The sequence below is a fragment of the Caloenas nicobarica genome, chromosome Z (genome assembly GCF_036013445.1).
Source record: "Caloenas nicobarica isolate bCalNic1 chromosome Z, bCalNic1.hap1, whole genome shotgun sequence".
Taxonomy (NCBI): Eukaryota; Metazoa; Chordata; class Aves; order Columbiformes; family Columbidae; genus Caloenas; species Caloenas nicobarica.
In genome coordinates, this window is record NC_088284.1 from 43,541,552 (window position 1) to 43,557,713 (window position 16,162).

The 16,162-nt window shown below is 39.9% G+C and overlaps 1 protein-coding gene across 1 annotated transcript in view; it reads right to left on the bottom strand.

Moving 5' to 3' along the window:
- PIGG (phosphatidylinositol glycan anchor biosynthesis class G (EMM blood group)) overlaps positions 1 to 16,162 on the bottom strand; it is an 86,728-nt gene that overhangs the window by 30,458 nt on the left and 40,108 nt on the right. The window contains exons 10-11 of the mRNA XM_065657455.1: positions 13,929 to 14,120; positions 9,438 to 9,747 (exon numbers count right to left, since the gene is read on the bottom strand). Coding sequence (XP_065513527.1) covers positions 9,438 to 9,747; positions 13,929 to 14,120 — 502 coding nt within the window. The remainder of the gene's footprint in view (positions 1 to 9,437; positions 9,748 to 13,928; positions 14,121 to 16,162) is intronic.

The following is a 16,162-nucleotide window of genomic DNA, read 5'->3' on the forward strand; positions in this document are numbered from 1 at the left end:
ATCTCTGCAGAATGTAAGGGGAGCCTAAAGCTGTATTAGCGCAGTAAGGTATGGATTTTACCAAAACATCATACAGCAGAAAAATGTTATGACTGTCAGTCTTCCTCACTTTGACCTTCACCATGCACCACTGTAGTAAATTATTATTACTCTGCACCAGTGTAATAAATTGTTGTTACACATTTAGCATAATGTCAGCAACGACAGGAGCAGAGCAAAGGATAACTAATGACGTGCAGCTAAAGAAAAAGCCTATCTGTGCCCTGTAACCTGTAAGACACGACTGGAAAAGAAAGCTGTAAAACAAGGTTCCTCCTCAGGTTTAAGGGATTATAGACTGAGGACATGGCAAGAGCAGAAAGGTCAGTTGCAGCACTTCTGAGAGCAGGACAGCATGCTGCTCCTCAAAAGCAAGACTTTGACAGAGACAGGTAGGGAGAGAACCTCCTCTCTTTTCCCCAAGTCCCTGCCCACAGCAACAAGTCTTTTCCCTGCCACATCTACTTATTATCTCCATCTCTGTATGATGTGTGCAGAATAGCAAAGCAGGCAAGCCTGCTCATCTCATGAAGAGCTGAAAGGTCTCTTCACACTGTCTGTTCCACCTGCACATGGTTGGTCCTTGGCACATTGGGGCAACCACCCAGACCACTGCATGTGAGAAGTAGCAAGAGTAAATGCAGTACCTGGCAGTGCATGTTACTGGTCCTGCAAAACAGGGCAAAAAGATGTACTCTCCTTCGGAAAGTAGTGAGGGCAGAGGAAGGAACCAGGAAGAAGGAATAGACCTTTCCACCTTCTCCCCAAATTCCCTGTGGTTCCTTTCCCACAGGTTTAATTCCACCTATCTTTGTTTAAAGTGATGTAACTGTAGAACAAGGAGAGCAAGGATGCACACACTTGGATCCACACACTTAAAGCTCCAACCACACTGGATGTTAAGTGTCCAAACACCCCACTCTCACCAGGAGTCTGCTGAGCCTCATGGATGACTCTACAGGTACTATTGGAAGAACTCTGCTGAACAGTACGTAGTATTTTTTCTTCATCTTGGGTATCTTTCTCCAAGACTAATTCATGTATTTGAACTAAATCTTTGTAGCTTATAACTTCTAATACTCCAGACAATACATAGACAACTGACAATTCAGAGAGTCTGACTTATCTTCAAGTATTGCTCAAGTATTTGAAACAGTGCAACAGGTTATTCTGATAAGGGCAGAAAGTCATAGGAGACAATGCACTATTGCATAAAACCATTCCATGATAATCCATCATGATCTAGATCAATGAAGCATAAATATAAGAACACTGCTACCCAGTATATTTGCTACAGTAACAGAGGAGAATCCCTCCATAGACAGTAATGAAAACAATCTAAACCCCCATTCAAAGCTGCAATGTTTATCTGAAAACTTTTCAGATATCACATCACTCACTGAATATAAGCTATTACCTGCAGTATCTCAATGACTTTCACTGAACTGAGAAGTACAGAGGTGCAAGACAAAATTGATATACTTCTGACTTGTTTAATGAGTGATTTAACACAGCAGACTGTTATTGCACTTCCACTGAACCCTTCACATAATTGTATGCCTTTCTAGTAACCGGAACTCTATAAACAAGCATAGAATGAGGACTTTCTTGTAATTATTTGAAGAAAATAATTTAAGGTGAACAGATGAAGTCATTGGAAAAGGTTGGCCAGAAAAGTTCTGCTATCTCCACCCCTGGAGGTTTCAAGACCCTGAGCAAATGGGCCTGACCTCACAGTTGATGCTGCTCTGAAAATGGGGTTGAACTGTGGGCCTCCTGAGGTCCTCTCCAATACAAATTATCCTACAATGTTTTGAAACTGTAACAAGAAAAAGCTATAAGCCACTTGCAAATGCCACTCAGTCCATCTCTCTACCTAAAGGCAAGATTAATTAGATATAAATGACTCTGAAAATGTACAAACCTATTCTGTTCTCCTCCAGTGGCAAGAATACCAGAAAGTATAAACAAGTCTTAAAGGTTTTGAGACTCTATTTTCTTTCTCCTCTTCTGCAGATATAGTGCTCTAAGGATGCGAACAAAAAACCCACAAGACCAATAAATGAATACATGGAATTTTTGTTCATTCATGAGCTTTCATCCAAGGTAACTAAAATATTTAAAGAAATATTTACAGCAACATAAGTTTTTTAGGAGCTGCTATAGTTGAGAGAAACAACCAAGGTATTTATTTGTATTGTCGCTGCATTTGAAGGGCAAGTAGCAGTGATAAAGATATAGTATGCTTCTGGGAAGTGAATGGTGAGTTCTAAGATGTGGACAACTCAAGAGCTTAGGAGAAAACAATGTATCATTCAAGCTTGCTGAAAAATTCCTCAAGAGGTTCTTAAGCTTGCAATAATATCCTGACAAATAAGCAGACTAAATGTATTAATTTCCTGTCTGTTTGACAATACTGGCATATTTTTAACTTTGCTTCTCTTCATCAATTCATGCAAAGCAATAAACAATGCAAAAATCCTAACTACTAAAAAAAGGCTAAAAAAAAAAAAAAATGTAGTGCTTTGACGCAGCTACACATAAATAACACAGGACTTTATCCAGCCAAGCTCTGAAAACCTCCAAGCATAAATCACAGAACCACAGAATGGTTGAGGTTGGAAGGGAAATCTGGAGATCATCTAGTCCAGCCCACCTGCTAAAGCATGTACACCTGAAGCAGATCACACAGGAATGTGTCCAGGCGGGTCTTGAATGCCTCCAGAGAAGGAGACTCCACAACCTCTCAGGGCAGCCTGTTCCAGTGCTCTGTCACCCTCAAAGTAAAGAAGTTTCTCCTCATACCCAGATGGAACCTCCTGTGCTTCAGTCTGTGCCCATTCCCGTCATCCTATCATTGAGCACCGCTGAAAAGAGTCTGGTCCCATCATCTTGACATCCACCCTTCAGATATTTCTAAGCATTTATAAGATCCCCTCTCAGCCTTCTCTTCTCCAAGCTGAATAGACCCAGCTCTCTCAGCCTTTCGTCACAAGAAAGATGCTCCAGAACCCTATCATCCTTGTAGCCCACCACTGGACTCCCTCCCCATAGTTCCTTGTCCTTCTTGTTCTGGGAAGCCCAGAACTGGACACAGTACTCCAGATGTGGCCTCACCAGGGCAGAGTAGAGGAACAGGATAACCTCCCTCGACCTGCTGGTCACACTTTTCCTAATGCACCCCAGGATACCATTGGCCTTACTGGCCACAAGGGCACATTGTTGACTCAGGGTCAACCTGCTGCTCACCAGGACTCCCAGGTCCTTCTCTGCAGTGCTGCTTTCCAGCAGGTCAACCCCTAACCTGTACTCGTGCTTGGGGTTATTCTTCCCCAGGTGCAGGACCCTATAATTGCCCTTGTTGAATTTCATCAGATTCTTCTCTGCCCAGTCCTCCAGCCTTTTCAGGTCTTACTGAATGGCAGCACAGCCTTCTGGTGTGTCAGCCCTTCCTTCCAGTTTGGTATCATCAGCAAACTTGCTGTGGGTGCACTCAGTCTCTTCGTCCAGGTCATTGATGAACAGGTTGAACAGGACTGGACCTAATACTGGCCTCTGTGGAACCCCACTAACTACAGGCCTCCAACCAGAGTTTGCACCATTGATCACAACAATCTGAGCTCTGCTATCCAGCTAGTTTTCAATCCATCTCACCATGCAATCATCCAACCCACACCTTCTGAGCTTACCTATGAGGATGTTGTAAGAGACGGTATCAAAAGCTTTGTTGAAGTCAAGGTAGACAACGTCCACTGTTCTCTCCTTGTCTACCCAGCCAGTCATACCATCATAGAAGGCTATCAGGCTGGTCAAACATGATTTCCCCCTGGTGAATCTATGCTGACTACTCCCGATAACCTTCTTTTCCTCCACATACTTGGAAACATGTCCAGAAGAAGTTGTTCCATCACCTTACTGCAGACACAGGTGAGACTTTCTGGCCTGTGGTTTCCCGGGTCGTCCTTCTTGCCCTTTTTGAAGACTGGAGTGGCAGTGGCTTTCTTCCAGTCCTCAGGCACCTCTCCTGTTCTCCAAGACCTTTCAAAGATGATGGAGAGTGGCTTGGCAATAACATCTGCCAAGTCCCTCGCACTCGTGGGTGCATCCCAGGAAGACTGCCATGACCTGTGTGAGCAACCTTTTCCACTGCATATGATTCACAGAAATCTTGATAAAGGGCTGGAAAAATGTGTTAATGTGTAGTCTTCCCATGTAAGTTATAACTGTTTAACAAATTTGCCTTCTAGTTTCATATTGTCAGAGAGCAGCAAGGACCAGCTGGTTCTGCAACGGAAAGTAGGGTGGGAAATATGGGGGAAAACAGGGCAGGTGAGAGCACTAAGTCATGAGGACTGGGAATGCTCAGTGGCATGTCCACGTAAGTACTGGATCCAGAGGCAGTGATCAGGGCCAGATGTAGTCCAGGCATCACACAGTAAGTCTATAGTTACAAATAGTTACAAGGCAGGTCCACGATTAGTTCAACAAGCCCAGCCGCCAGGTCCAGATCAGGATCAAGAAGGTACAAGACCCACACAGATATACCTGCTTATTCAGCTGTGACACAGCACAGGCAGTAAAGCATCAGATTAAAAGCAGCTCCCAAAGGAAAGGAGGGCCAGGCCCTTGCTTTTAGCTGATCTCTCAACATCTCCTCTCAGTGAGGAAGATGACCTTATACTTTGCTAAACTAAACACCTAGACAGTAGATGTACTCAGGGCCCTGGCATGGATTAAGTGCAGAATGAGAAACCTTTCCCTCGCTCCCCCCTCCCTCTTCTACTGAAGATCAAAATATTAGCTTCCACACCCAGGCATTCCATTTTTTCCCCCACTTTCATACACTATACCAGTTGACTAATAAAAAATAGTATCTGTTCCAATGAACCTTGCTTCCTCTATACACTTAGGATTTTCACAGCTATACTTCCACAAAGTCTTTAAGGACTCTACAATATTTTTTCAAAAGAACACTGCCTCATTCATTAAATATGCCATCCTGAATGAGGCTATTTTTACTCATGATCATATTCAAAAGGCCATCACTTACATTCCACACTTAGCAAGACAGAGTTACTGGTTTTGTCATTATGAATCCTCTTGTCTACCATGATTTAATATAAGCTCAGGAGCAAGGGCAAGAAGTCTCATTCTCCTCATAATCACACCTGGACATGTGCAAAAAGTAGTTTGCTAAATCTCTCTCCTATTTCCAGATGGAAAGGTTTTCTGTTTAACTTATATTTCTCTTCTGCTGCCATATTTAGCTGGCATAGTTTAAATTTAGTATCCGATCTGGTGTAAATCAACAACAAATTTCAGTGTTTTCCAATTTCTGTATTTCAACCATAAACCTGCTATAATTTTTTTATGCCACATTAGCTCTTCATGCCTGTCTGGAATTAAAACCTAGCACTACTCTGAACTCAGCAAATTGAATAGTGGTAGCTCTAGTAACCACAAAACTTGAGGAAATAAAGTCAGGGAAGACATTTACACCTACGCCAGCTGTGCACATCATGCCTAATAATATAGTTGTACTTCCTTCACATCTGTCCCCTAGCAGTCAAGTGTAGATATCATCTTGTTCCAGAGGTAGAAAATTAGTTGCTAGCTGGCACCAAGGCAGGCTGAACAGAGGTCAATACTGAAGCTGAGAACTTGATGGACTTCTCCAGCAGAAACAGCCTAGTTGTACTTCCTTACTGGTTATTCAGTATTTGAGAACAAACGATACATACTCTGTCTCAAATACAACTCTTTCCTAAGTCAGTCAAAATTTAAGACCTCAATGTTGATGGTCATGGCCAAGACAGGTAGTTGCAAAATCTGGGATACCTGCAGCTTACTCAGTAAAAATGGCATATCTTCATTAGAAGGCATAGAAGTAAGGAAGGAATCTGAAAGCTGTCACCAAGCAAAGACCTTCCTGTTTTTCCACACAAGGTGAAGGGAAAAGATTAAACAGCTTATTAAAAAAAAATACTAAACCAGAAAGCCACATTGTTAAAAACAAGGATATTTTCAAAGTTTCACCCTTGAGTAAGTAAGAGCTGGGAAGTGTACGTAACCATGCAAAATCATCTATAGTTTCTCCTGAGGTCAGTTGTCTATGGTACTCTTGAGATATACAAAAACACTTAAAGCTTGAGTGCCTGCATCCGTCACCAGACTGTGTGTAAACAGGGGAACCTGCATTGCCATGAGAAGAGAGTGTTTGTAACAGACCTGAAGGAAAGGTTATCTCTATGGGTTTGTGAGAGAGCAGTCCCGGTGCATGGATGGGGATTACATATTTTTTAAACCAGGTATGCAAAATGGCATAGAGATTGGTGGATATTCACTTGTTGTATACCTGGTATGGATCCTGCCTCTATTGTTCAGTGACTGCCAATTAACTAAGTGCCATTATTAATAACATAGGATGGCCAGTTAATTATGTGTCATTAACAAATCAATGAAACACTTCAATCCCAATTTTAAGCTACACAAACGGAGCAGTTTTTCCCTTGCAACAAGGCATTAATGCTCTAGGCTATGAACTCCAAGGAAAGGGAAGGAGAAGCTTAAATATATCCAAGAAAAATGTTTAATGAAGGAAGTGGATTTTGTAGGTTGACAGACTTTTTATTTTCCCTTCGTAGTGCAGATCAGAATGCTATACACCGAGCAAACCTACATACAAAGAGCATGAAACTAAACATAATTTCTGGAAGAAGCTTCTTCCATCCTTGGATATACAGTCCCAGATGGGAAAATCTACTCTCAGAATAAACTGGGAGAAATTTACCAACTCAAGAGAGCGCATTACTTAGATTTTGAGGGACCTTTCTAGCCTCTGTAATTTTATGAGATACTAGCTTGACCATTCTATTTTTCTACAGTAATATTTTGCACATCAGATAATTGCTTTCAATTATGAAGGGCAAAAAAGCCAATCTCCATATTTGCCAAAGATACATGGGCTACATGTATCTAATGCAAGGAGGCTTTTAAGACTGTCTCCTGTGACATCCTCCCAGGCAAACTGATGTAGTCCAGACTAGGAAAGTGGACAGTAAGGTCATCTCAAAACTGGCTCAGCTGCTGGGCTCACATGGTTGTGGATCAGCAGAACAAAGTCCACCTGGAGGCCAGTCACCAGCAATCAACTCCAGGACTTGACACTGGGGCCAATATTGTTTAACATTTTCATTAATGACCTGAACAACAGGCCAGAGTGCCCCTTCAGCAAGTCTGCACACAGTACATAACTGGGAGGAGTGGTGGATACAGCAGATGGGTGTGCTGCCATTCAGAGGCGCCCTGGCAGGCTGGAGAAATCGACTGACAAGAAATTAATTATGTTCAGCAAAGGAAAATGTCAAATCTGGCACCTGGGGAGGAATAAATCCATGCCCTGGGTCAGGCTGGGGTATAGCTATCTGAAAAACAGTTTGGCAGAGATGGACATAGTGTCTTGGTGGACACTGTGTTGTCTATCAACCAGTCATTTGCCCTTTGTGCAGACCAGCGGCACCTGGGACTGCATTAGGAACAGCATCACTAGCTGGTTGAGGCAGATGCTCCGTTCCCTCTACTAAGCAGTGGTGAGATCACATCTGGGCTCCTGGGTCCAGCTCTGGGCTCCCCAGCACAAGACAGACATGGGTGCACTGAATAAAGTGCACTGAAGTGCCACAAAGATGATGACGGGAATGAAGCATCTGTCATATAAACATCTATCTGAAAGAGCTGGGCCTGTTTACTCTGAAGAGGAGAAAGCTCAGCAGGGATCATAACAGTGTGTATAAATACCTGATGAGGGGGAGTAAAGAAGACGTAGCTAGATTCTGACCTTCTCAGCCACTTAGTAGTGATGAGCAGAAGAATGAAATGCAATGCACACAAACTGAAATACAAGAAGTTCTGTTCAAAGACCAGAAAAAGGTTTGTACTGGCTAGGGTGGTAAAGCACTGGGACCAACTGTCCAGAGAGGTTGCAAAGTCTTCTTTCTTGCAGGTATTTAGAATCAGACTGGACACAGTCCAGACCAATCTGATTTGGCTCACCTGCCATTGGATAGGGGGAGGTTGGACTGAATGACTGTCAGAGGTGCCTTCCAGCCTCAACTCTTTTGTGATTTGTTGGTTCTGTGAAATTCTCAGCCAACTGTACCAAGAACTCATCATCGCTGAAAATGGGTGCTTTATGAAAACATTTCCACTGTTCTTTATTATAGTCCCTTTTCCATAAATAGGATTTTATTCCCAGCCTACCTACCACTAAATTTCTGGTAGCTGCTCTTGCTTGGTACCTCAGTACTGAGAGAGTCCTGCCTTCAGCCTCTTGCCAGCCCCACTAGGGGCTGCTCTCAGAAGGCTGTAATTAGAGCTGACTCCCTGAACAGTAACATCCAAAACCTTTAAAAGCCACTCAACTAAGAAATGTTACATCCCCTGAGCAGTAAAACTGGGTAGGAAGGGAAGAATCCTGATGATCTTATCCCTATCAACAATTCTTTATCCTGACATGTACTCTCAGGGCAAAGTCAACCGTCAGTCAGTACTAACAGGATCAGAAACAGAGTAGCAAGTACTCTAAGCTTGACCACAGTTTTAACATCCACAGCCAGGTCTCAAAAGTAAAGCAAACAAGATCTCTCCTTGAAATGTTGCAAGAAATCAGAAAACGTCTCTTCCTAAACCAGAAATAACCTGATGCCTAACTTAACAAATGGCCTCTTCAGACTGCTACACTAAGTTTCCAACATTATTAGCAATAGAAAAAACCTCTCCAGCTTTGATGCTAAGGAAAATTTTTGAGGAATTGCAACCTTATTTACAACGCAGAGAACTATGTTATTGAAATCAGTGAGGCTCCTCAGGAAAGAAGATACCATTTGATATAATAAAAATGGCAAATAGTTCTGATTCTCATAAGAGAAATACCTTGTCACTGAACTTCACTTCGGTCTTAAACTGCATGTAGACCTATTGTGATGCTACCAAAGGTTTTGTAAGCCTCAAGAAGCAGGGACAAAAAGCCGTCTGCCTTTTATTGGTATTAATCAACTCAGCTGAAACTTTTAAATGTATTATCACTAGAACAGTACTTAGCAGGCCCACTAGTAGACTTTGATCACCCCTGGTATAGGTATCCTATATTTTTAACACTTTCAGAAATCTATATTGAGGATAAGTTACCAAGGTATGTATCTTTCCCTGATTCTGGGGGAAAACAAACAAACAACAAAACACCACCATGCATTAATAATAGTTAGAAATGAAACCCTTCTGAGAACTCAGTAAACTTTTCCACTCTATAATTTAGTTGGTATTTTACTCATAGTGCACAATATTTCTTTCGAACCCCATTCCCCCTCCCACCCTTGTAGCAGGGAGAGTATTCAGCTTACCTGAAAATAGAAGAAAGCTTGGCCAAACCAGTAGTGCATGATAGTAATCTGTGTTGCATCACAATTCAAAGGTCTCCAGATATATTTTGTCATAATTGTCTGAATCAGCAGACAAAAAACCAAGACTGGTAAGTTGTGAGGTCTAAATAGAAGGGCTGCTAGTAGAACCAGTCCACTATAAACTTCCCATAATCCTGTATTCTTCACACTGGAGTCTGCAGAAATAACCTGTGACTTTAGTATATCTTTAGTGCCAGTGAAGACTATGCCAAGAACAAAGACATAAACAAAACGAGCTTCAGTAATCCCCCTAAAGAGGAAATTTAAAAAAAGAGAGTAATAATAGTTAATAAATAAACAACAGAAAGATGAGCAACTTACTAATACCTATTTCACATGTCAAAAAGTCTTTCAAGAGAAGTGCAAGACCAATGCAGTTCTGTCAACCAGGTTAAATTCTAAGGCTAGTACTGGCCAATTTCATGAGAGCGCTTTGTCAAATACAAAAACTCTAAAATTGGTTCATATTTAAATTGTACCACCTCGAAACCAACTTTAGCAAAGAAAACAGCTTGTGCTAAAAACTAAACTAACCTAAAAGATAAAAGTACAATTAATGTAACCAACATAATTTTTAATTACTATTCAAGGTCTAGATCCATAAATACATTCAGGTAAATATGTCGCTTTATATAGCACAATGAATTTCCTCAAAAATACTCCTTAAAGTAATATGGAAACTTTATTTCAGGAATTAAATTGACTTAAAAATGACTATTCCATTTAAGCTGTTAGGTGATTTTTCACAACTCATTTGACACATACATGTGTTTCTTTTTAGCCAATCAGAAAGACAGTGATAGTGCCTGAAGATCCTCATTGCAGTCTGAAATTTCTGAACACTTCAGACATTTTCTCACCTTACATAGCTGCACAGATATACAGATATATTGGGTTATACCAGCACATTTTTCTTTCTAATTGCACACATTTTTCAAATCCCTGGGCAATACCATTACAAAAAAATGTAGTAGTAAGTAGTGAGTGTAATTAACATCTACTGCTATGTTCATTGCATCTATAAATTCATCTCATCCGATAAGCTGAAAAGGACAAGGACCAGTAAGCTTAAAAACTGACCTGCTATTCTAGAAGTGTAAGGACCAAGGAACAAAGAAAGTGATAGCAGGTATCCACCAGAATGCACTGATACTCTTACGTTTACTGAGCAAAAAAAGTCACAGAACACAGTGTGAGCTAAGCTATAACAATAATCCAATGAACTCACCAAATGAGGTTATTAAAATTTGTGGTTATAAATCTATTTTATCTTCTGAAAGATAAAAAACACACTTTATCTACACACTTTATCCATAATTTAATATATACTATCCTTAGGGATTACCAGTCACTTTATACATGAGTGGTGAATGAACATGGTCTCCTATGAAGCTAATATAATTCACATAGAAGCGAGGACCGAGTCATCCACGCTTAACAATATATGGAGTATTAGACCATGACACTAAAAACAGTAAAAGCATAGTTACACTTGATGTAACTAGTGTACCTAGCTGACCATAGGAAACATCAATAGTCAAAATTTCTAAAAGCGAATTTCTCCTTTTAACTTCAATTATTTTCTTCAGTCTACGGAAGGTCACCTTCCTTCTCAAATAATTACTATTAAATGAGCTTGAATTCAGTCTTTTTTTTTTTCTACACACAGGAAAGACAACCAAAAAGGAGAAATAATAAGCAACAGTATTTACATGTTCAGTTTTCTTTTTGCACCCACAGAACCAAGAAAAAAAGGTAAAACCACCACATGATAGTGATGTGGCCTTCTTAAACCTTAACACAGTGCTCTGTTCTGTGGTTTACCTTCCAAAAGTTTAAAATCATACCTAATGGTCTATGCAAAGGAGGGCTTTACTATTTTATTCCCTTAAATAGCAAGCCTTTATAAAACCCCTGTAAGGCTCAATGGCTTTTTCCTTTAGAGGCAAAAATCACAAAATGGTAAAGTTTAGACAGTTCCTGTGTTTCTGGCTAATGCAGAAACTCAGTGTCCTTTTTTAGTATCTCTGGTAATTCTGATCTAATAATTACAAAAAAATATTCAAATATATTCATGCAACTTAGAAGTAAAACTTTAGAAAATAGCTTTGGGCATTTGCCACTATTAAATGAGCTACGTGAAAACTGAAATTAACCAGTTGATGGAAATTCAAACTAAAAAAAAAAAAACCAATTTAGCAGCAAATGCACTGCTATTATTTTGTTTGTGTCAGTATGGCATATATCCATCTTTCTCATTGCACAAACTACCATTTTTAAAAAGAATTCTGAGGAAATAGAAGGCCAAATTACTTCCTTGTGTTTTTTACTTTAGAGGTTATCTTAGTGTGTGATAGGACAGACATCAGCTGCCTCTTCTCCCTCATCCACCTCCCAGCAGTTGCCACGTGCAGAGAAAACACTTGTCTTCAGTAAAGGGTACAGAAAGGGAATGTTTCAGAGCAAAGATTCTCCATCATACAGAAGAAAGCATTATGCATGAAAAACAAAGTGGCTGACTACAGCTTTTTCTCATATTACGCAAAACCACCTCCACCTTGCACCTGAATCAGGAGCTATTCCATATCATGAATACACCGAAGATACCTCTAGACACATTTAAAAGACAGTCCTGGTTTTGTTCCTGGTGGCATTTTAAATAGGCTTTTGCCATTTATCAGCCATTTAATAAAGATGAGACAGGATCACTATGTCAACACCATTAGCTAACACCTGAAATCTACTAACATTTGTCTATCACTGGTTTTGACATGCTCTATTGGGAGCCTTGCCAAAGATAATGTGTTTGAGGAGTTAGTGATCTTGGGCAAAACATGTCTGCCCTATTAGGCCTTATATAATACTTTTGGATGAGAAGTCCACATGTTAGCATGAGTTGCTGCTGCAAGAGACCATCCTGAGCCCTGCATCACACTTCCTGCCCCAGGTACAGAACACATGCTGACGCAAAGGTCAGAACCTGTGCTTGCTAACATTACCAGCTTTCACCTTACACAGAGGATCTAAAGGGTTACCTGACGGTTACCTTTAAACCAGTATATAATCAGTGATACATAAAGGTCTGACATAATCTAAGCAAATACCATGTTCACTACTTATTTAAGGTGAAATAACACAAAAAGCCTGTATTTTTCTTGTTACAATTGCGGTCAATATGCTGACTACAGAATGCACAAGTTCCCTATAAATGCTTTTGTCTTCAGTATTTAAGTACTCCACTTATTTCTCTAATCGCATTTTATTTACAGCTCAATTTCTGTATTTAACATTCTGTCCCCCATTGCAATGTTTTTCTTCTTCTTGCAACGACAGTATTCTTCTCCAAGGATTTAACTCAAACAAAGCAAAGCCAGAGGTCACTTAGAAATCACACATATTTCAAACAGAGGGCCAGATCCTGCAGACTGAGTAAAGATTACCATTACTTTTGCATTTGGCAGAACGAGTACACAATGTTTACTTAGTGCTAGTATACAACTAGAATTACCTTCAACAGTTGGAGAGATGGAATGTAAGCAAATATATCTACCTATACATATATAGAAATATTTGTTATAAAGCATGCATCATTAGCAAATCTTCTCCTGCAGAGTTTTTTCTATCTCTGCACATCTTGTGAATTTCTGGCACCTGCTTAAGAAGCTCCAACAGAAACCATTCATACCTATATCAAATTCAAAATGAGAGTGATAGAATGTTTATTATATTCAGAAGACAATCGTTTTACAACTTCTCTTCCATGATCCCTTCCTCCTCATTAAATGTCCTAGCTGACTCTGGAAATATTCTGCAGCTCTCTGACATTTAGAAAAACTTGAGGCTGCAGAGCCAGGTACAAGCCAACAGTAAAAAGTATCCTGTGAAAACTAAAGCCACTTCGCTACATTCCAAAAGTAGCTATTGGTGAAAGAGCTAATAGCTTCTTTACAGTTACAGACTAGCTCTGGAAGAAACTTAACACAGAACCATAGAATGGTCTGGGTTGGAAGTGACCTTAAAGATAATCTAGTTCCAGCCCTGCTGTCCCAGGCAGGGATGCTTCCCACTAGGCCAGGTTGCTCAAAGTCCCATCTAACCTGGCCTTGAACACTTCCAGGGATGGGGCATCACAGCTTCTCTGTGCAACCTGTTCCAGTGCCTCACCACCCTCACGGTGAAGAGCTTCTTCCTTTCATCTAAATTTACTCTCTTTCAGTTTAAAGCCATTACCCCTTGTTTTGTTACTACAGGCCCTTGTGCCCTCTCTGTCCAGGTAAAAATCCTTTGTATGCATTGTGCAGCACAGCCTAGACCTCAAGAAGGTTTTGTTTACATCTTGAAAAGCCATACATTACAGAACACTCACCTGCAAAAGATATGGAAAAGCAACTCTCTCAATTACTGCCTAAGCATTTTTCAAAATTAACTTACTTTGAAATATCTTGGCTGTCATGTTGCCATGGAAATATGACATTTCCAATAGCTGCCCGGTAACTGTAGACTCCCAGGAGCCCGAGTGCCATAGCAATTTTTGAAACCAAAGAGCATCTTCTTTGAACCAGAAAGAAGACCTTAAGTAGCGAGACTGCAGCCAAGAAGGAGAGTTCAGATTTATGTTCAGAGCTGGAAAAAAAAAAAAAAGAAGCAAACAAAAAAATCCCTTCGAACCACTGTAATTACTGCTAAATACATTTGACATAGCCTTAGCTACAGCATTGTATTTCCAAATTAATCACTGCACTCACATCTGTTACGAACTTTCCACGAGATATGATAAAATGTTCTAGTATTTTTAGAAGTGCAGTTTTATTAATGAGGTTTTCTATTCAAGCATGCATGTTTAAAAGTGTAATTATTGTGTTCCACCATACATTAGTTATTCAGTTAATTATATAAAAACTGAGCTGCATATTGCATAATGGAAAAAGGTCTAATGCTTTTAAACTAAGGTTTTGTTATTTATACACTTTGAAACAGTGCGTTTTGCTTATACTACAGAATTTCATTCGCTAGAGTAAGGCAGCAAAGATTTTTGCACTACTGAATTAGAACTACTCTCTCTTTTTAAAAAACTGCACATGTATTTGATTTGTTTAATTTCAGACATACAAAATATTACCTAGCCAAAATGGCCAGAAATATACTTACATAGTTTAAAATACACACACAAACACATTAGCACAATATGATTCCTCTACACAACTACAGCACCTTGTACTGGTTCAATACATACAAGATAAAGACATCAAATTTGCATCATGGCTAAAATTACAGATACAGTTTGTTTGTTCACCTGCATCCTAAATAGGTAACACTCATTCCAAAATCAAGGGCATTTCATTGAGCTTGCTGCCAACATTATGTATTTAAATCCACAGTGGTATCAATTAGCACTGCAATATCTAATGGGGTAAGGTAAAGATCTGCACTGAACTCCTACCATAGCCAGTATGCAACTGCAGAAAGCCCACTGTAATCCCAGGATTGCTACCCCTTGCCTACTGCATATATTCCCAGTATCCTAGATGACCTAGAACCACTAATTCTGTTAGATTTACATTCTGTTAAGAAGATCATGTAGAGTATAAGAGTCAAAGGCTCCACCTTCTGTCTTCCACACTTCAAAATGCCATGATAAAAAAATCACTAACTTCAGCAAACTGAGAGTGAGCCTGGGCTGTTATCTGCATTAACTCCAATTGCACGTACGAAACTTGAGTTTTATCTTTGATTTAATCAAAATTATAGTACTTCAAACAGGTTTACTTTCATATTCCCTAGTAAATGCCTTATCAGGAGTTTGACCAATAGCTCTTCCAACTGTGGTGCCTGGAAAGTCACAGAGGAAAGGATATGGAGCAGAAAAATTGTCCTGTTAGTCCTCTCTGCAGGACCCAGTCAAGGACTTCATACAACTTAACAAGACTCCCAAGAGATGTCCAGACCAGTAGAGGAAAGTGAGAGGAATAAGAACTAGAACACTACAGGAGAGAAAATGTAGTCCTGATGCTTCTCCTCACTATTGTTCTTCCTCTACAGGAAGAGACAGAAGCTGTGAATGGATTGCTGCAGGAGCCTGTGAAGATAGTGCACATACCATCTCTTCTGATTAACACATAAAGAACTAATTTAGTACCCACTGCATCTTTCAAATGAACTTTCATGGAAAATGTTAAAAGCTTTCAGGCTGTATTCACCTTGGCTGCTCAATGTATGAAAGTGAGATAAAATAAATCAGGGATAAGCAACAGTACATCATCATTACCATCTTTGTTTCTTAATCTAAAATCATCAATGTACTTCTGTTAAGAGACTCTTGCAGACAAATCTAACACAGCAACACAAAGATTAAAAAAACCCAACACATTCTTACCTGTAAGAAATAATTGCTGGTGCTATATGAAACAAGACACTCACTAATAGCTGCAATTTCCTACAGTGAACATTTGAAATCATACTCTAACCCCCTCAAAAGAAAGAAAATTCTCAGAGAAGGCCCAGTGGACAGCAAAGGTGTGTTGAAAGTCATGTATACATCAGTCACTAATGGTACATTCTTGACTGCTAGTACAGGGGCTTATATCCAACTCACATCCAGTTTTTCTGGTAACAGTCCTCTGTGATTTCTATTTTGTACTTTTCTGAACCACGTAAATTTGTTGCAA